At 39.2% G+C, this 22,394-nt stretch overlaps 1 protein-coding gene across 2 annotated transcripts in view; it reads right to left on the reverse strand.

Annotated features, from left to right (window-relative positions):
• stxbp1a (syntaxin binding protein 1a) overlaps window positions 1-22,394 on the reverse strand; it is a 111,249-nt gene that overhangs the window by 47,586 nt on the left and 41,269 nt on the right. For both annotated transcript variants that reach the window (XM_043720004.2, XM_043720005.2), the window contains exon 2: window positions 2,290-2,339. In XM_043720004.2, the coding sequence (XP_043575939.1) occupies window positions 2,290-2,339 (50 nt within the window). The remainder of the gene's footprint in view (window positions 1-2,289; window positions 2,340-22,394) is intronic.

Consider the following 22,394-nt stretch of genomic DNA (forward strand, 5'->3'; position numbering starts at 1 on the left):
AATGAGAGATCAATGTGCTTTGTGAATGAAGACCTCAGTCTCACATGTGGCAAAGGAAAAGAGAATTCAGAATTTCTTATTACAACATGGTACATGATGCTTTAGTAAATCTCCTTTGACCGTGTAATGGGTAGCAATAATCAGGTAACTGACCTGTTCTCAGTGACTTGCAGGAGACTAGCAAGGCACTCAGAATAACGCTTAGTTCTGCCACCCAATTGCAAAACAAAGAGTTCAGCATCTTCGTTAAACATTGTTTCAAACTGGTGTATTTTGCATATATTTTTGAGATCTACTGGAATTAGAGTAAATTCTTACATTCCATGGAACTAAAGTTTTTTTTTGGGCAATGTCCCTTTTGCAACTTGTAGTCCAGCTCAGAGCCTGATGTTGAAGCCTCCTCTGTCTCACCACATTTTATACAGGAAACCATTGACAGATCTGCTTGTATCCAGATGGAAAATGTAACTCTCCAAAATCATTCCTTTCCAAAATTATTTGTTGATTTCCCTACTAAATTAAATTATCAAACGAATAAATAAGTTGGATGACCGGCTTTTGCTCCCACTTAGAAATAAAGGAAGTTGTGTTCCCTTTCTGTTGAATTTCTCTAGGATTTTAAATTGAGTCAGAATTCAGTACAGGAATTGATCCAAAAACAAGGTAGATTTACTCTTGGCCAAGAAATTAAGAACCAAATAAAAACACAATCTGCTGGAGAAACTTAGGTCAGATAGCATCTGCACAGAGAGAAAGAGTCAACGTTTCCAGTTCAAAGACACTTCTTTGGAATTTCAGACCACATCAGTTCCAAGAAGAGTCTTTCAACTGGAAACATTAACTCTGTTTCTCTCTCCACGGATGCCACCAGACCTGCTGAGTTTCTCCAATATTTTCTCTTTTATTTCAAGTTTTTAGCAGCTGCGATATTTTATATTTATGAAGGAGCCAAATTCACTTCTAAATCCCACTTGTCTCACTCCTGCAATATAGGTGGAACAAATTAACTGAATTTTATTCAGTAAGACCAAAAGGTAAAATCCCTGAGATCCTCCAATCTGTCTTCAGATATTAGACACCTGAGATCATCCTTATTTGTCTTGAGCTCCTGTTACTAACTGTGGACATAATACTCCAGATGTAGTCTACCCAGTGCTCTGTACAATTTCTGTATTGTTTGCTCTGACTTGTATCTATCTGTGTTGGATATTGTTTAATATTTTATTTAGTTGGTCAATTATTGCTCTCCAGTGCATAATATTAATTAAAATTAAAATTGGAGGCTCAAAACTAAGGTATGTGCACCTCTGCCCCTGATTTTCTGATAGGGGGAGTAGAGTGGTGCTGGAAAAGCACAGCAGTTCAGGCAGCATCCGAGGAGCAGGAAAACAAGGATGCCTGATTTTCTGATATGTGATCCTACGTGCAAATTTCAACAATGAAAGATCCTTCATCCATCCAAGCTAATTGCATGAGTACTCCCTATGCACAGTGCCATGTAATCCCAAGGAGAATCCTAGGGTGCACCACAATGAGGCATTATCTCCCAGGTGTTGCAGAACCAGCAACAGCCATTGTTCTTGGTGATATTGCCGAGGCTTTGATAGCCATCTGATTGGGTTGGCAGCTCTTGATGATCCACTACCCTTAACTGGACAGTAACAGCCTCGTTACTTACTGTTGCTGGCAATTTCCATCCCCATGTCCTGCCTATGTCAATGGGGATCATCTCCTTGCTTTCACTCCAAACAGGGAAACATCCAGACAAGCGGCAAAATTCACTTCCGTCTCCTGCAGAAGCTCCCTGACCTCTGCTGTCTAGATGATTATAGACAGCATTTCTTACGAGCACTTCTAGAATTGTACTTCATGCTGGTGAAACTATTCAGTTATGAGTTTCCTGGTTCCGCCTTCCCATCATTTATGAATATTAAAACTAGATGAGTATTCTTCCAGTCCAAAGGAACTGTCCCTCCAGCAAACTGTTACAGAAATGAGCAATGATCATGAATGGAATATTACCAATTCTTCAAAACTCCAGTTGTGTGAATGTTAGCTAGAGTTGGCAGCTTGATCTATTTTGAGATCCCTTATTCTATCTATGTAGTTATCTTTATCGATACTATCACTTTCAATTGATGTTCAACGTACCTTATTCTGCCTTGCAAAGCCTGCAACAGGATATTGAAAATTTAACGAGCAATTTTTTTTGTCCCTTTTGCTCATTAAACTCCTTGACTCAGAAAAAAATCAACATAGAATATCATTGAGAAATGGACAGATTCCTACCTTCCATTCACCCTTCTTCTTCACCTTCTTGATGACATCATTCATAATCTCTGCAATCAAAAATAAATTTGCATTAACTTTCAAACCAGGAGGAGAAATATTTTGAATACCTAATTGAATGTGGTATCGGGTAAAATAACCTTCTGAATACAAAACCCGCATCAGGTTCAATACTTTTACATGGAGCAGCTGACTTTGCATGGGACTGCCAGGTACTAGTCTCCTTCATTCTTAAGAGCATTCCAAAGAACTGAGCAATAATAGATTACCTTTGAAATAGACTCCCTGTTTATATGTGAGTATTTTAACCAATGCATGCAGCAGACTGCAAATGAGATGGAAGATGTGATCGTATGTTTCCTGGAGGGAGGAATGTTAACCAAGACACAACATCCGATATGGAGCTCTCTGACTATGCAGCACTTCCTGTAAAACTGGACGGATGCACTATCAGTGACAGCTTTATCAGAGCTTAAAACCACATCTCAGAGTTCAGGATGACAATATCTGAGGCAAGCCAAAGATAAATAGAGATGAATGAGTTTTAGATTAGATTCCCTACAGTATGGAAACAGGCCCTTCAGCCCAACAAGTCCACACCGACCCTCTGAAGAGCAACCTACCCAGACCCATTCCCCTACACCTAACACTATTACCTGACCTGCATATCTTTGGATTGTGGCGGGAACCCGGAGCACCCGGAAGAAACCTGCACAGACACGGGGAGAATGTGCAAACTCCACACAGTTTCCCAAGGTGGGAATTGAATCTTGGACCCTGGCGCTGTGAGGCAGCAGTGCTAACCGCTGAGCCACTGTGCCGCCCCTGGTGGTAACTGGTGTAAAATTACATTACCACTGGTGTAAAATTACATTAAACTGAACTGCATTTTGCATGTGAAAATTGGGACTGTTACTGTATTGCATATGTATAAAATTTGACACCTACACACTGCTTTCTCATAATATGGTGGTCAGTAGGTGCTGAAATCAATAGCCCTCTCACCCTTTAAAAAAGTCGACTTCAACGGGCAACTGAGCTCATTCACAAGCCACTGTATCTGAGTATCACATTTCCCATGTGATTGGCAGGAGAAAGCAGGTGACAATGAACAAACCATTTTTTTTCATCAGCCAAGATGTCCTTTGCACATTGGTATAGCTCACCCAAGATGGTGTCATGTGTCTGCCATCTTAACCTCCAAAGTCTGTGCCCTTCCACTCTCTCCCTAGAATGCCCTATCCTACTCAGTTCAAAAATACGTGAGTCTGGGATCCATGTTATCTTCTTAGTGGAACTGCTTGTCATCCCAGTAGCAGCCACTACTGGGTTCAGGCATCACTGGGGCTGCAAGAGCCACTGGGTAATCACAGTGATCAGTAACTCTCAAGGCCAGGAATAGGAGCAGAGGTCCCATGCTGAAGTTGTTAAGGCTGCCAGCTGCATCATATCATTCAAGGGCAGTCTTCTTTGTAAATCAGAAACTCAGACAGAAATTGCAGGGAAAGCTCAGCAGGTCTGGCAGTGTCTGTGGAGAAAAATCAGAGTTAACGTTTTGGGTCAAGGTGACCCTTTTCAGAACAGACCTGTTGAGCTTTTCCAGCAATTCTGTTTTTGTTGCTGTCTTTTTTCAAAATGTGGCAACTTTTCTCAAACGGAAATGATCAATATTCCCATTTCTGTTTAAAAAAAGTCTACTGTTTTCTTTCATATAAGAATAGTCTTCAAAACACTACAACACAAAGTTTTATGAGGAAGATCTGCCTGTTGTTTACATCACAATGATATGTGGAAGTGAAGTAAAAATAAATTTCATTGAGCTTCATTGAGCATTAATGCGCTTTGCAAGGCAAAATGGTTTGGTGTCCAATAACCCTTTCAATCTCAGTGTGAGGAAGACACCATTCTTTGTTATTTAAATGTGTATTTAAGACAGATGTCACCAGAAATAAACAAAGACTTTCCCCATTATACCTCTTGCCAAGTTAATTCTAAGTTTATTCTTATTTTTTAAAAAATCCAATTTAACCTTTACATCATTAATTCTGGTGAATCAAGTTTGAATCTGATGTCCTTAGAAATTAGTTTTCAAGAAACCTCTGGATGCACAGAGAAGGTAAATGAATTATGCTACATCAGCTTCGGGAGATAGTTTGAAGGAAAAATTAATCATTAGACCAATTTTAAAAAGGTACTGAAATGTGAAGCCTTTGAAATTGAAGGTCTCTTTGAATATGGATGAATAAGGCCAAATATGCTGTTCCTTTTAAAGACCGAAAGTCGTATCAAGTTTGGACACTAGGGGACTTGTGATGCCTGGTAAACTCAACATGAAGAAAGAATACAGCTTTTTACAACCTCAAGATATCTCAAAGTACTTTAAAGCCAAAGAGTTACATGTGAAATATGGTCACTGCTGAGATGTGGGAAATATAGTCTCTCTGTACACAGCAATTTCTCACAAACAGTGATATGATAATGATCAGATATTCTGTTTTAGAGACAGGTTGTAGCATAAAATATTACATAAAGCAAAAAAAAGGGTCAACCTCTAAGCCTTTCTTTGAAATGGTGCTGTGGCACCTTTGATGACCACCTGAGTGGATAGGCTTCCAAACTGAAAGACAGAACTTCCAGCAATGCAGCACTCCCTCAGTATTACACTGAGAAAACCTAGACTTGGCTCTCAAGTTTCAGGAAGTGAGTTGAACACTCAAAACTTGAGCCATTATTGGGAAATGCTGACAACTGAACTATGGCCAACACTCAGCCATTAATGAGAACTTCAACAAGTCACAGGACATCAACCATCAAGAGCCTTTGGCTTTGGCTAGAATCCAACATTTGTAGGGAAGGAGCCTTGGGGGTTTGGCAGGCTGAAGTTTAGTTGGAGGCTGAAATGCTTAGTTCAGCAAGTACTGCAGACAACATCAAATTCAGGGCAACACCAAATTATGTCACTTGGATCTAGCACTCAAGAATTACCACAGGAGTCCTTACATATCAACCAAATAATGTATCAACAGCAACCATGTGAGATCATGACAAACATGTAAAAGTGTTTGTCTGGGGTGGTTTGTTTTTTGCTATTACTCAGGAGTGTGAGAAATCTCCACTGTCCAATTCGTTTATATTGGAAAGAAAACAAAGTAGTTTTTTCCTGGGATGGAGCACAGGATTTTTATAGTGTGTACAACATCCAAGAACAACATTCAATGCAAGGACATATACCATGGTTGGTATAAACTGGCACTGACAACAGACAGGATGTTTGTCTCCCTTTTAAACTCAGAAGCCAGAATCTTTGCTTTACCTTCAATTAGGAAGGATAATATTGTTAGTGTAAGTTGGAGGAAGTGGGAGGGAACGTGATAGCTGAACAGCTGCCAGTCACAATTGCAATGACATCAAACAAAGGTGATTTTTGTAAACTCATGAATTGCTTGGAACAAACCATGCCATTATATTGTTGTGTTTGGCAAACAAGAGGAAGAACAAATGTCTGTAAAACAGATTTACAGTCGTAGAAAAACCTAAACTGACCATTTCAACTTGGATCCCAGTAATCTAAGTAATCTAATCTAAAAAAAATATCTATCATGCGAAACTAAAGCCAGCGAGTAAAAAGTAAAGGCTTCAGGTTCTCTGATCTAAAGTTAGAATGCTGTCTATCACAGTCTGAGAAATTCATCATAAACCGCCCATAGATTCATACCTGCTTCATACTTGGCTAGGATTTGATGATTGTCATTCCCAAGTTCAAATTTTCCTAGATTTGTGAGCTAAATAATTGTCCAAAAATACAAAGAAGTCCTGCATTCTACAGTAACACAGTTTGTTAAAATAGTACCAATAAAGCACCATTAACTAATAAAGCAAAATTCATGCAAAAAAATTACAGGCAGAAATGGATACCTGAGATGTTCTCAGCATTAATGGTCCCAATTGCCTTATAAATGCAACCTCTTTCATTCCTCAATGAAAACTACTGTCTAAAGTTTTACACAATACTGAAATAATTAACAACATTTAACTCTTATTCAGAGCAAATGTAGATCTGTATTAATGATTGAGCGAACAGAAATTAATCTTACAAATGTTTAGTCTTGGATCTGTCAGGTTAACATAACCAGCCCACAGGGATGGTTATAATGACCGAGGAATTTAACTTCCGCCAAATAGCGTGTTTAATTTTAATAAGCATTGGCTTCGCCACAAATATATGGGATTTCTCTCTTCAGAAAAGATAGTTTTCCCACATCAGAGAGTACATTGCAGTTGTAACAGAAACCTTAAAATGAAATAATGTATTCATTTTATGATATTATTGAGTCACAGAGATGTACAGAACGGAAACAGACGCTTCCGTCCAACCCATCCATACCAACCAGATATCTCAACCCAATCTAGTCCCACCTGCCAGCACCCGGCCCATATCCCTCCAAACCCTTCCTATTCATATACCCAACCAAATGCCTCTTAAATGTTGCAATTGTACCAGCCTCCACCATTTTCTCTGGCAGCTCATTCCATACACATACCACCCTCTGCGTGAAAAAGTTGCCCCTCAGGTCTCTTTTATATCTTTCCCCTCTCACCCTAAACCTATGCCCTCTAGTTCTGGACTCCCCAACCCCAGGGAAAAGACTTTGTCTATTTACCCTATCCATTCTCCTTAAAATAACAGCAATGCATTTTATATGAATAACTAAACTGCAATGTCACAAAAGCTGTCACAAGATATAACACCAAATCTAACAGGATCCAGCTTGAAGCTATTTATCACTATTCAATGATTTCTTAGGTACCCTTAGCTCTACCTAGATTAGACTATCTATCAACATTTAAAGTAAATTTTTACCTTCTCTAAATGGAGAAAAATATGCATTGACAAGGACAGATACTAGTACAGACAGCATAGTTTAATCACTCTGTGTTCTTAATGTAAAGGAAATCAAAATTAGATTAGTGTATTGTCATATTTCAAATAACAGGTTTCAAAGTAGTAACTGGAGAGTTTCATTCTTTCACTCCTTTTGAGGACACCAATTATACAAGTGTAGCATCATAAAATTGTATAACATAGAAGGAGGCCATTTGAGTCATCAAGCCTCTGCCAAGAGCAATCCACTTAGCTTCATGACCCCCACATTTTGTCCACATCCCTGCAAATTATTTCTCCTTCATGTATTTATCTATTTCCCATTTGAAGGCCATGACTGAATTGTTTCAAGTAATACATCTTAATCACTGATTGCATAAAGAAGCTTTTCCACTTGTCATCTCTGATTCTATTACCATTCACCTTCATTCTCTTAATAACCTTCTAGTTATTAACTCTTAAGCCATTAGAAACAATTAACACATATTAACTTCCTGTCTGATGTGTTAAGGGACTTGTCAACTTTCAACAATTTCAAATGTCAGAGCCAGGAATTCTCTCAAAAATATATTCAAGAGAGCAGAGAGAATGAATATATGGGAAAATTTATCCATGTAAAATGTCCACTGTCCCAGTGTCCGACATGTAGAAAGCATTTGAAAAAATTCTTTTTTATATCAGTACTGAAGACATATAAATAGCTATGCACTGTAGAGCCTAAATATTATTTTATTTTTGAATTCTTTCTGATAAATAATTCTAACTGTATGCCTCCTGTACTACTCTATGTATTAGTTGTATTTATTGCAGAAAAACATTGAATGAACGTTGACCCAATGGAATACCAAGGCACACCCCAGAGCTAAGGAGCTAAATGGCTATCATCACAGGACTGAGTCAATACTGCCTTGTGATACCAGGCTCACACTATGAAAATACTACTTTAATTTAATAAAATGTTACAACCTCTTTTCAATTTCACAGTGGAAAGTTAGATCATTATTATTTAATATAACAAGTAACCCTGCATCTCTGTACTGTGGCTCACTAACATACACATTTTACATATCAGTATATTCAGCAGAAATTGTGCCTGCACTATGAATGTGCCTTTGTTTCTCACCACTCTATGTAAAAGGATGGCTTGTGTTTATATAGAATCAAAGCACTCATGCACAATACAACCAATAATGTACTTTTGACAAACGGCCCATGTTGTAATGCAGAATATGCAGCTACCAATTTATGCAAACACACAAACAGGAGTGAGATCATAACCATGTTTTTTAATTAGTGATGTTAGCTCAGCAATAAATATTGGTCTGTCCTCCTTCAAAAGGAGGCCATGAAATCTTTTACATCCACTTGACAGAGCAGTCAGAGTCCTGAAGCAACAACACTGGAATTTCAGCATTGCATCAGCCTGAGTATTTCTAATTGTGTTATCCTTTAGCAAATGAACTTGCTCTCGTTGAATTGTCACACTGTCAATTGAGCGTCCTGAAGTCACATGTACCACAACCATACAAACCTCTTCCAGACTGTCCAATCTGCAGTGCCACAAAATGCAAAGTTGAGGGTTTCATTCACAATCTCTTGGCCAATATATCACAACTCTGTGACTTTGAGGCTGAATATTTGTCCATAGATCAGAGAGGATATTAGACAGGCACACACAGTTTGTGATGGCATTAAAATGCTTCCCAAACCCACTGGTGCTATCTTTTAAAGAATTACTACATCAGGAAAAGTTTGTGACCTCTTCTCTTCATCAAGGTTGGAAGGGCAGGGAGCGGAAAATGAAAAATAAAATCCCCTTGAGAACATTAGGCACAAGTAGCAAATGCTGGTGACACTCAGGGGGTCATAAAAGAGGAAGGGTCAGTTTATCTTATTGGTGTTTAAGAATGCTGTTTACCAAAAGGCAGCTTTGGAGTTTACTGGAGCAGCTTTGATGATGATGAACTTTTCCCGAGAATTCCAGACTCTCATTAGAAATTTTTTTCTAACAAATGATACATCAAAAGTACACCTTTGACTTTGGAACCATCTGAAGGGTGCTATATAAATGCAAATCTTTTTCTCAATTAAGCATCCACAGGTGTTCAGTCTAAGTTAATTTCTGCATGCTGACTTTTGTGCTGAGATTTTCACTGATGTATGTTTCAGCCAAAAGTTATGCTCTGCAAGTTCCTGACTCAGTGTTTGTGATCACTTTTGTGAAGAGGAAATACAACAACTACTGGGATAATTAATCAGCTATCCTTTTCCAAAAGTCCTGATGCTACTGTCAGCAGCTTTTATACAAGCTTTCCTTTCCAAGTCAGAGCCTGCCTTATTAAAATTTGCTTTTCAATCTTGCCAATCAGGCTGTTAATTAAGCAGCTACAGGCCTTCTCTGTAATCAAGGATTATGCAGACGAAGGTGATTAACCACCATCGCCCCCAAAAAAAACAACAAATACCTGTGACAAGGTTCAGTCTATCCAGCTTCCCACATGACAAGCCCCCACTCATGGCCGGGTGAATACCAGCAGTGGCAAAAAGAGCCCTTTGGTATATATTAACTGTGCACTAAAAGCCTTAATTAGCAGTGGGATGGGACCAGGTAATGACCAACTCAACAGGAGACAATCTAACCACCACTCATTGGCATTCAATGGTGTTACAGTTAAAATGTGTGGTGCTGGAAAAGCACAGCAGGTCAGGCAGCATCTGAGGTGCAGGAGATTCGATGTTTTGGGTATAAGCCCTTCATCAGGAATGTGGAGGGGTAAGAGGGCTAAAAGATAAATAGGGAGGTGGGACTGGGGGGAAAGGGAGCTAAGAAGGCGATAGGTGGATGCAGGTAGAGGGGTAATAGTGATAGATCGGTGGGGAGGGTGGAGCAGATAGGTGGGAAGGAAGATGGACAGGTAGGGCTAGTCAAAAGGGCAGTGCCGACTTGGAGGATTGCAGTTGAGATGAGGTGGTGTTACCATCATTGAATTCCCTACTGTCAACACAGAGTCATACAGCACAGAAACAGACCCTTCGGTACAACTTGTCCATGCTGACCAAGTTTCTCAAACTAAACTAGTCCCATTTGCTTGCATTTGGCACATATACCTTTCAAACTTTCAACTAACACTTCCTCTGGCAGTTCCATGCACAAACCACCCTCTGTATGAAAAAGTTGCCACTCAGCTCCCTTTTAAATCTATCTCCTCTCACCTTAAAATTACACCCTTTCGTTTTTTTTAAACTCTCTTACCCTATGGAAAAGACCTTTGTTATTCACCTTATCTATTCTCCTCATGAATTTAGAAACCTCTATATGGTCACCCCTCAACCTTCAACAATGAAAAAAGTCTCAGCTTATCAACGCTCTCCTTATAATTTAAACCTTCCAGTCGCAGTTACATCCTTGTAAATCTTTTCTGAAACCTTCCAATTTAATTATATCTATCCATTAGTAGGGCAACCTGAGCTGTACACAATACTCCAAAAGTGGCCTCACCAACACCCTGTACAACTGCAACATGGTATCCCAACTGCTATACTCAATGGTCTAAGCAATGACAGCAAGACCCTAGGGTTTTCATTGATTGCAAACTGAACTGGATCAGTCATACAAATACAATGGCTACATGATCAGAGATTAGGAATACTGTGGTGAGTAACCCACCTCCTGACTTCCCAAAGCCTGTCCACCATCTGCAAATCAGGAGTGTGATGGAATACTCCCCACTTGCTTGGATGGGAGTAGCTCCAACAACACTCAAGAAGCTGACACTAACAAGGACAAAGTAGCTGATTGATTGGCAACACATCCACAAACATCCACTGCCTCCACCATTGAATACCACGACCTGCAAGTTTCCCTCCAAGTCACTCATCATCCTAATCTAAAAATACATCACCATACCTTCACTGCCACTGGTCAAAATCCTGGAATTCCCTCCCTGAGGGTGTTGTGGGTTTACCTACAGCACACGGACAACAACAGTTCAAGAAGGCAGCTCACCACTACCTTCTCAAGGGCAACTAGGGACAGGCAATAAATGCTGGCCAGCCAGAGACACCCACAAGTTAATTTTTAAAAAGGAGGCATTCAGAGTATATTAGCTGTAGGGAAATTTCCCTGCAGACTCTTTCATTTTCAATTCCATTAGAACCTGCTCTTTTGGGGATTCCACAGGATCCCCAAATACAACTCCTATTTACATTGGAATAACAATTGGCCACTGGAAAATCCGGCCAATATTTACTCACAAAAATGGGGGCACCACATTTCTCCACAACATACCCAATTAAGAAAAGTACAGCAGGAGACCTAGCAGGCCAGAAGACCAAGTACACAACCAATCAAATCAACATAACAGTAAAGTAGAGAAGTCAAGTTATAAACTCACACATGTGTATATGTGTGTGAGAGAGAGAGACAGAAAGAATGAATTTGGGGAGATGGAGAATGAGCTCAGTGAGAGAGGTCACAGAGCAGAGGGAGTGATGTGGAACAGGAAACAAAGAGCTGCTGTCATATTGAGAACCACATATCATTGACATGAAGGAATGAGCCATAGCATTTAATCCAGAGACAACACTCCAGAGGATAAATTATAATAGGTAATAAACAGATTGAGACCCCTCCTGATTACTTCATTAAACAAAAGAACTCGGTGAAATGCTAAAATCTGATCAAAACAGATAATGCAGCAAATACTGGTGCTACTTCTCAAACAGTTTTAAAATGTCAATGTTAAAATAACTGCTTTTGCTTACTTCCCTGTCGAGAGTGGTATATATTTAAACAAAACTTCTACATTAAGTTTTAACTTAGGGGCTGCTGTTTAAACCCAATTAGTCCACGCAAGTACTTGAAAGAAACCTGACTGTCATTGCAGTCTTCATGTGAAAACTGTGCTGAAATGTTTGTACTGCAGCAGGAATAATACTTTCTGCACAAGTTTTCTGCCACAGTCAGGCTGACAACTTTCATTTAAGGGCTTGGGATAAAAACACAATTTTTCCAAAAATCTCCCCGCAAAGATGAGAACTCACTTGCTATCTCCAATAATTATAGTTAACATATGTGAAAATCAGCAGGTTGCCCAAGATCAGGGAGAAGCTTTCCTCTGGTGGCCTTTCATACATTATTTGTTTTTTCTTATCATTGCTGTTTGAAAGCAAGCAAAATAGCTGTTGTGCTGTTTAAATGAACAACTTAAATCGAACTCTGGGGTAACAATAAAATATTACATTGAATTGGCAGCAGTGGGCCGCTGTGAATTTTTGTCAATATTGCTGATCCTGAGATGATCCTCTTATTGGAGATGATCATTGCCTGGTATTTGTGTGGTGTGAATGTTACTTGCCACTTGTCAGCCCAAGCCTGGATAATTGTCCATTATTTCCCTACCTCACTTCTAATCAAGGCTTTTAGTGGACAGTTAATATATACTGAAGGGTTCTACAGCTCTCTAACTCTGACTCTACCTGAATCTCAAACACAACCACCTGAACAAGTCAACGAAGCACTTCTGAAGTCTATGGGATTCTATAGGAATCTGAATGGCTCCATACAGCAGTTGACAGGAGATAACTGGTACCAACAAGAATGCTTTGATTTCTGAATAAAAACGGTACAGAAATTGACAAAGGTTTTACTACAGCCAAGTGTTGTGTCTGAGCAATTACAGATAAGTGATTCTATCCCTTCTGTCAACAGAGTCAAAGCAAAAACCACATTTTGGCTGCTTTGCGTTTATTCAGCTGATTGGGCAATTGAATGCGGTTTTGTCTGTCATGACTGAAATTAGACAAGTGGGACACAGTTAATGATTAGGGAGTTGCTGGCATAATAGAAAAATGTATAACAATTGATGTCATCTGTTTTATCATTCAGTGATGGTTATTCCAGGACTGTATGTGTATTCATCTGCATTTCCCAGTTAGTTTCTGCTCCTCACTGACTCTAATCAGACCCTCGCTCTCTTCAATTGTAATCCACAACTCAGAGAGAAGAAAACAGGATTAAATCTAATTATAGAACTAAAGACATGAGCCAGTTTCTTGATCCAAGTCCTGAAGCAATTCTTCCTTTCAACTGAGAAATCCCCTTCAATCCCAACTCAAGCAGTTTGTTCATCAACAGGAAATGAGACCTACAAATCACAAGAGGACTTTACTTTTAATGGAAACAGGAAAACATGACTGTTTAAAGTTTGTTGGGGAATATAGGAAAACATTTAATACTCCAAGTCATTTTACTTAATATCTGTGAAATCCTCACTTCAACATTCTGTTCCTGTTAATCATCTTCATTTTTTTTAAATTCCAGCCTTTTTACCAATGTTTGGTGTTTAATTTTGCTTCCAAATGTAACTCAATGAAGTTAGTTTTTCATAGGTGAATCTTTTACATTTAAAGAAAATTGAGTAAAATATGACAGCGTGATTGTGCATTTAAAATATTCAGTCCCATTAATCAAACATAAGAACATAAGAACTAGAGGCAGAAGTAGGGAATTCAACCCCTCAAACCTGTTCAACACGATCATGGCTGATCCCATCTCAGCCTCAACTCCACGTTCCTGCCCACTCTCCATAACCTTTCAACCCATTACTAATTAAAAATCTGTCAACTCCTCCATAAATTAACTCAATGTCCCAGCATCCACCGCACTCTGGCATACTGAATTCCACAGGTTCACCACCCAGAGAGAGGTAATTTCTCATCATCTCTGAGGAGAACAAGTGAAACTGCATTATTTTATTCAGTCACTGGAAGAGGGCGTGATTGGCTAGGCCAGCATTTATTGCCCATCCCAGAGGGCAGTTAAAGGTCAACCACATTGCTGTGGGTATGGAGTCACATGTAAGCCAGACCAGATAAAGATGGCAGTTTCCTTCCCTAATGGACAGTAGTGAACCAGATGGGTTTTTCCAACAATTTACAATGGATTTGTGGTCATCATTAGACTCTTCATTCCAGATTTTTATTGAATTCAAATTCTACCATCTGCCATTAGGACATTACCAGGTCTCTGGAATAATATTCCAACGATAATATCACTAGAACATCACTTTGCGAATTTTGAGAAGATTTGTAGCTCAGATTGAGGGCCATGTATCCTGTGGCTAGTTTTCTACAAACTAGCTAATTTGAACACCAACTAGCCACAAAAATACATGACTTTCTCTCACTAGTATCCTTACATACAGATGAGGAAGGACACCATTTCAACTAGGACAACACATCCATCCTCGGACAAGCCAACAAAGACATGCATGAGAATTCCTAGAAGCATGGCATTCCAACCAGAATTCTATCAACAAACACGAGTTGGACCTCATTTACCACCCCCTGAGAAAAGGACCAGGAAGTGACTTCACCACAGGAAATAACATCACCACAGGAAATGACATCACAATCCAAAGAAACCAAACATACAAATAGAAAGCAGGAATTTTCAGCATTGCTTTGCCCGAGGCCCAGAGAAGATGTTACCTAGTAGGGTAATGAAACATCTGGAAATGAACCTTTCTGCTCAGCGAGCAAACCTACATCCAAAATATCACTTTATATATTATTCTAGTTAGTAGTTCCTTAAATAAACTGAACTATTCCAGGCTGCTTCGTATGGGTGCTACAAAACAAAATTTTCCCCAAAGTCTTCATTACGAGACATTAGAGCATACAGCTAATATCAATACATAATTTACTCAAGAATACTTATGACTAGACTAATTGCTTTTGTTGACATAAATCAAAATCTTGCAGATGTGGAAATTGAAAATTGAAGATTCTGGAAACACTCCAGTTTCTGCTAGCATCTACGCAGGTCTAGGAGATCCCTGAACACAGGCCAGAAAGCTTTATACTTTCTCTGTCCACAGCAATAATGGGCGATGGTGCCACTTTTCCAATGTTATCCTCCAAACTAAACAAAGGATTTAAAATGGGCAGAAAGCAGCCGCAATTCCTTCATAAATAAGATTGTAAGATAGCTTTCACTAAAAATTAAATTCTGTCAGCTGTTTATCTCACGTGAAGGTGCAGCCTATTCCAATTCTGTGTAACCAGCCCAAGTGTCATACTCATTTCAACCAACTAGGATGGCACAGTGTATCATAGATAGAATCCCTACAGTGTGGAAACAGGCCATTTGGCCAAACAAGTCCACACCGACCCTCCAAAGAGTATCCCACCCAGAACCATTCTCCTACATTTCCCCTCAGTAATGAACCTAACTTACACATCCCTGAACACTCGGGGCAATTTTTGTAGCATGGCTAATTCACCTAATCTGCACATCTCTGGACTGTGGGAGGAAACTGGAGCATCTTAGGAAACCAACACAGTCATACGAGAATGTGCAAACTCTACACAGACAGTTGCCCAAGGCGCTGTGAGGCAGCAGTGCTAACCTCTAGGCCACTATGCCGCCCTTCTAGCAGTGGTTAACACTGCTGCCTCACAGAGCCAAGGACCCAGATAATTGATCCTACCTCAGGTGACTGGATGTGAGGAGTTTGCACATGCTCTCTGTGTCTTTGTGGGTTTACTCTGGGTGCTCCAGTTTCCTCCCACAGTCCAAAAATATGCAGTTTAGCTGAATTGACCATGCTAAGTTGCCCACAGTATCCTGGGATAAGCAGGCTATGTGAGTTGGCCATGAAAAATGCAGAGTTAAAGTCCACTTTACACTATTACACCAAATTCAAATGTGCCAATTTATGTTTAGGAAATGGTATTAAAGTAAAGCTGTAAGCCACATGATAAATGTTCACTCTACAGTTACCGTGCCTGTAACAGCACAAACTTCTAGCATTCATTTCTGATATTCCTGGCTGGATCAAGAATTGATCATCCAAAATTCTTGAATACAGAGATAGTCTCGACATAACAACTGTACCACAGCATGTTTCCAAATATTGGGATCACCAGACTCTGGTTAAATTTGCAGAAGCCACAATTTAACACATTCCAGAAATATACAAGGTAATGCTTCCATAAAAGACCCTGTAATAACATAGCGAGAGTCTTGATCCATTGCAACATAATTGGAACAAAACAAGATTCAGTTGAATTGCTGAAAACAAGATTAATACAAGCTGAAATTCTAGCCTCTCCACTACAGAAAATGAAAATGATTGCATCTCTAGCTTTGCATACAATCTCACAATGGGACATGCACCTATCTGCAATGTCCCATATTGACACTGTTTCTGTGGACGAGAGATAGCTGGAGCAACTAATCTACAACCAAACAAATAAAAAAAAGTTTTTAACAATACCAGCTTTCAAGAATAGTAAAGGAGAAGTAGCAAACCATATTCTGTAGACTTGCTGATGCCCTTTGCATCTGTCCAGCAGAAATATTTTAATGTCTATACAGTGAACCAATATTGGCAGTGCGAGACTCATTAGTTCATCCAACATTTTTCACTGATTTGCCCCTGGTTTTTATCAATTGCAAAATTGAAGGGTTCAGTATATTATGCAATATAAATATTATATATGTGCAGGGCTTGCTGTTGCAGAATACAAATTAGATGGACCATTATCAATACCATTCTCAGCCATTGCAAAGTTTAAATAGGGGAATCTTTTCTGTTATTCAGATTAGGGATAGTTCACTGAAATAATGTCTAGTCGATGTTGTTCTTCATTTTTCAGTAAAATTCACAAAAAGTGAAATCTTGTCACGTGATTATTTCAGTCATTAATGGGAAGTTTGAATTTCTTTCTAAACGTTATCGGTCTCCATCAAAAGCAGATTTATTGCAAATAAGAAAAAATAAGGGTGAATGACATTTCCTGTAATTGGGCATATTTCAGTAGTGAGGGTTGTATATGTGTTTCAAAATATAAATCAGTTCAATTTCTACAAAATGTGTTAGTTTTTATCACCATGAGCCACACAAAGCCACCAAACAGTGAGAAGACAAAGCAAAATGAAAATTACTCACACAGTGAATTTATGGCATATTGTGCAGTGCTGAATTTTGGAAAAGTTCAGTTAAATTGGTGAAAAAGGCATTATCTTTCTTGACACAAAAAACGATTTCACAGTGCTCCCTTCCTCATGAAATGTGGAAATCAAGCACAGAGCAAACCATCGTTAGTTAAATCTATGTTCGTACTTTTTAGATTTCTAAACATTTTTAAACATGTTGAGGTAGACTTTGATTTTTTTGTAAGAAGATAAAACAGGTCACAGTGAATCAATGATCCTTTACATCTCCGTCGAGAGTGTGGTGCTAGAACGACACGTCAGATCAGGCAGCATCCAACGAGCAGAAGAATCGATGTTTCAGGCATAAGCTCTTCATCAGGATAGGATTATGCCCGAAACGTTAATTCTCCTGCTCCTCAAATACTGCTTGACCTGCTGTGTCTTTCCAACACCACACTCTCAACTTTGATCTCCAACATCTGCAGTCCTCACTTTCTCCCTTTACATCCCCCACAATCTGTATTTGCTGCCAATTCAATATCAAGTGTTTTGGAATTGCATGTAAAAGCAGAATATAACCCCTTATCTTCATCAGGAGAAAGAATACTAGAACTAGGAAGTATGACATCTTTGCATTCATATAGCTCCTAACCATTCGCAAGAATTGCTCAAAACAAATTCATGTACAATTGGAAGTCTACTTTTGTTGGAATAAAGATCAGGGGATGACTTAAATGAGATATTTCAGATGATGGGATCTAACCAGAATGGTTAACGGGTCTGGAATGAGTTAGCATAAATATTTAAGATTAGAGATAGGAAATGTAGGAGAGAGAGCAGGATTAACATTTTTGTACAGTGCTGTGAAGCTGCGGAATACACTAAGAGCAAATTCCTGCAGATGCTGGAATCTGTACTGAAAATAACAAATGCTGGAGATTACAGTGGATTAGGCACAACCATGTAGAGAGCAAGTGAATGTTTTGAATCTAGATGATACTTCATCAGAGCTCTGAATGAAGCCTAAAGCATATGGAGACTCATGAATAGGTTTGACAGGTAACTGAAAGAGAGGAAAATAAAAGGATTCAGTAACAGAACAGGCACAAAGGTTTAGAACCGTTGACTATCAGCAGGCTGCATGAGCCAAGTACTCTGCTTCCATGTTGTTAGTTTGAAGTAAGTCTGCATTATTAGACATTCCTAATGAAGGGCTTATGCCCGAAACATCGATTCTCCTGTTCCTTGGGTGCTGCCTGACCTGCTATGCTTTTCCAGCACCACGCTTTTCGACTCTGCATTATTAGTCTGACAATAAAATACTTTTGTTTTGAAGGGAAACAGATTTTTTTCACATTTTTATCCTATTATCAGCTCTTAAAAAAATCCAGATCAGATACCATGTGTTGAGTCCAGAGAAAGCCTTACATTTGCGAAAATTGGAGGATAGGAGACACCCTACACCTTAATAACCTCAAGATATGTTATGGTAGATTCTAGATGGGCTTCAAGAAAACCATTTATGAAAAGTGTTGTCACAAAGTCATAGAGACATAGAGTCATACAGCACGGAAACAAATCCTTCAGTCCAACCAGTCCATGCCGAACATAATCCCAAATTAAACTAGTCTCACCCGCCAGCTCCTGGCAAGTATCCCTCCAAACCTTTCCTATTCGTTACTTATCCAAATTACTTTTAAACACTGTAATCGTGCCCATATCGACCACTTCCTCAGGAAGTTCATTCCACACATGAACAAGTCTCGATGTAAAATATTTGCCTCTCATTATTTTTAAATTTCCCTCCTCTCATCTTAAAAATGTGCCCCCTAGTCTTTTCAACTATAAATATTATATATATGTATGTGTGTGTATTTATATATATATAATATATACTTAAAATCAACCCCCAAGTGTGCAGCCATTGTCTGATTAAATTAAAATGCACATTGTAGCATATGAGAAAACAACGCAACCATCCAGCTGCACTTTGCAAATAATCAGATTATTCTAACAAATATTTTACCAATCCAGGGCACAATTTCCTCTCTTTTGTAGTGCCTGGAAAAAGAGGATTTGACCAAAGATGCAGGGCTAACTATAGACCCATTACAGTTAGGTCAAGATAAGAGTCGAGGAGATTGCATTCAATTGAACTGAAACCCGAATGCTTTCAGGTTTCTTTTCTTTTAGCTGAAGCGATGTCTTCAAAATGTCTGTTCTCTAAGATATGTAAGGATGTTATTAATCCCTTTGTAATTTACTATGATTCCGCCCAGACTGCAATGATTTTTCATGTTTTTTAGACAAAGTCGGTTTTACTGGCTGTGAAAAAGTTCACTGGATCAATGCTCACCTATTAAAAATGGAAAGCATATCACTTCACCAGTGACGTGCCCCAGATCATAATGTTGACTTCTACTGCTGTAAATAGCACTATCTTCTCTCTGATACTGCTCTCACCCATTCTATCTCAGCTACTGCACACATCTCCCAGCAAAGTTCATGCTGTACCACGCTTATTATTGCTTGCAACATCTTTCCCACTCACCAGCCATTGCAAACCCCAGGATTACTAACTCTGCAATCCCTCAGCGCTACCTATTCATTTGCTAGGGACATTTGTGTCAGCAAATTTCTTCTCTTGTAATACCTGCCTCTCTTATCCCATGAAGAAAACATCCCATTACAGGGCAGAAAGAGACAAGCTGAGTGGTTGTCTTTCAGCTCCTCACTCCTTGTAATGAGAGGATCCTGACTCTGGCCACACTAAACAGGGCTGGGCTGGTACTGGAGGCTGTCCTTGACTTACTGTGCCAGGACCCCTTCAGCAAAATCTATCCCCCTTGACGTAATTGAGGACTGCTGATAACAATGACAAATGTTCTATGTCTAAACTAAACAGCAAGGCAAGACAGTAGTAATATGAGCCTGGTATCTCTGGCTAAGGGGGTTAAAATGCAAACAACATAAGGCAAGGCAATGCAAGGCAGCAGTGCTGAGAGCATTCAGTTAGGCTCAGTGAGATTAAGTGCGTGCTATGGCAGTGAATGAAGAGCCTGAGGGTGTGGCCTGGTCCAGTCCATGAGCCGGGCACACATCCCTGAGTGTGCAGTGTACTTGCTGCAGCGTTACAATGAGAGTTGCTTTGAAGTTGTGTGTCATGAGCATTCTTAGAAGCTGGCATATGTCAGGTGCCAATGACCACGGGCATAAGTTGGTACCCATGCAGAGTGCCCTGAGATGTTAATGCCTGGTTTCTAACATGGAGGTTGTCAGGTCAAGCGGTGAGTTGAATCCATAGGGGCTTGCTCTGGGTTCCTTGTGGAGATTTCCTGATGTTGAGCTCATTTGGTAACTGGAACCCTGAATATTAATAAGTCAGGTTGTGTCATTAAAAAGGCATTTAACTAGCCTTAAACCCCATCAACTGACACCATGCCATTGTCTAGTGAGAATCTCACCATGCCACTTCTGAAAAGTATATAAGATGACCCAAGGTACTCTCAATATGGAGACAGACCTCACCATATTTGCCTGCTGCTTCTGCCACACCATAGCCCACATCATGTTGACCTCTGTAAGATTCTGTCCCAAGTAAATGATTGTGTCCTACTCTCATACATTTCACAGCAACAAAAGGCTTAACATGGGATATCCTTCTGTCTTGATGATTAACCTAAAACAAAAACAACTTCTGAACCAGGGAAGATGTGTTACACATGTTTACATCCATAACTTTTAGACTGAACACATTTGAAAAGATTACTGTGCCAAATTGATATAGAAACGTCTGTTCAAACAAAATGTGAAGCTTTCACTGCAGATTGAGAAACTGCTGAGTTTGTTGTCTTCTGTAGTTACATTCATTGACATGGAGTGAAACCAAAAGCATCCCAAAACTGAAACTCGATGCAAACAACCACGCAGAGGTATCTAGCGAGTATTAAGTTACTGATTTCAACATAAATGTTATTATTTTTGAAACATTATTAATGCACCATACTGCCTAAACTAAAACAGGTAAATGTAGCTCTGATTTTAATTTTCTTTCAGCATGCAATGACTTTGTATGAATTGCAGGAGAACTGAACCTACAGAGAGTCAGACATAAATCATTACAAGCAATTCTACATCGTTCTTAAGACAAGGGGAGGCTGTGTCAGCTGGAGTTCAACTATGATATTGTGACAATTCTTAAATGTCCAGTCTCGTTCAGACACAGACTCAACTGCTTCTCCACAGGACAGGAACACACGGTAGAACTTCACATTGCTCCCGGGGACGGTTTGTAAGAGGGGAATAGAATTAAGCATGATGCCATGCCAAACATATTGAAATAAGTTTAGTTCCAATCTACACATATATAGTGGAGACATGAACCATTTGGCTACACAAAGAGACGTAACTATGATAATGCATTAAAAGTTAAAAATTACTCATGTTACAGAGAGATTATTGCTGTAAAAGGAACCTGTTTGCATCTTCAAGAGACATTGTCATAAGACATGTACATGGCAGAAGTTTGTTGAGCCTTACATTGGGAAGTAACCAGGGTCTGGTCCAGCTCTCTAATGTGACATTGAATTTTTAATTTTATTGTGTATAGTCACATAACAAATAATATACTGCAAAATGTATAAGCAACCTTCGTTCTTTGAGTAGAATCTCTTGTGCTGAATCCCCATTTACATATAAAGTCTGTGCCTTGTTTGGACCCCTAACCCTCTCCATGTCGAGTGTAATTTGAAACACTGCAATAAGTTTTCCAAGATTAGGGTTTACCATCTATGATGGACTGACGAGAGCTCACAGACTTGAAACATTCACTCTATTTTTTTCTCTCTCCACAAATGTGGCCAAACCTGCTGAGTATCTCTAACATTATCCATTTTTATCATTGAACTGCTCCCTTAAATAAAAACTGTTTCATTGATTTGTAACTGAATCTTACTCACTGGACAGCTTTCTATATTTGTTTTACTAAACAGACAGTGCCACGTTGCCAAGCACTTACAGAAAGGTAAATTTGTTAAAAGACCACTCGGCAACATTTTGCTGGTAGCAATAACTGATAATTGGTTGTTGCCTTCTTTGTGATTTGGAACAGAAGGATATATTTGTGAATATTTTCAAACATTGAAAAAGAAATTATTTGCTTGTTGTTCTCTTGTTTGGTGCAGTAATCTGACAGAATGCTGGCCTTCAGAAAAACTCATCAACAGCTAACAAGCTCAAAGCTATCTAATGGAACCTTTATGATGCTATAAAATAATTGTA

The sequence above is a fragment of the Chiloscyllium plagiosum genome, unplaced genomic scaffold, assembly GCF_037043375.1.
Source record: "Chiloscyllium plagiosum isolate Xiang-an unplaced genomic scaffold, Cpla_swu_hap1 HiC_scaffold_21, whole genome shotgun sequence".
NCBI lineage: Eukaryota > Metazoa > Chordata > Chondrichthyes > Orectolobiformes > Hemiscylliidae > Chiloscyllium > Chiloscyllium plagiosum.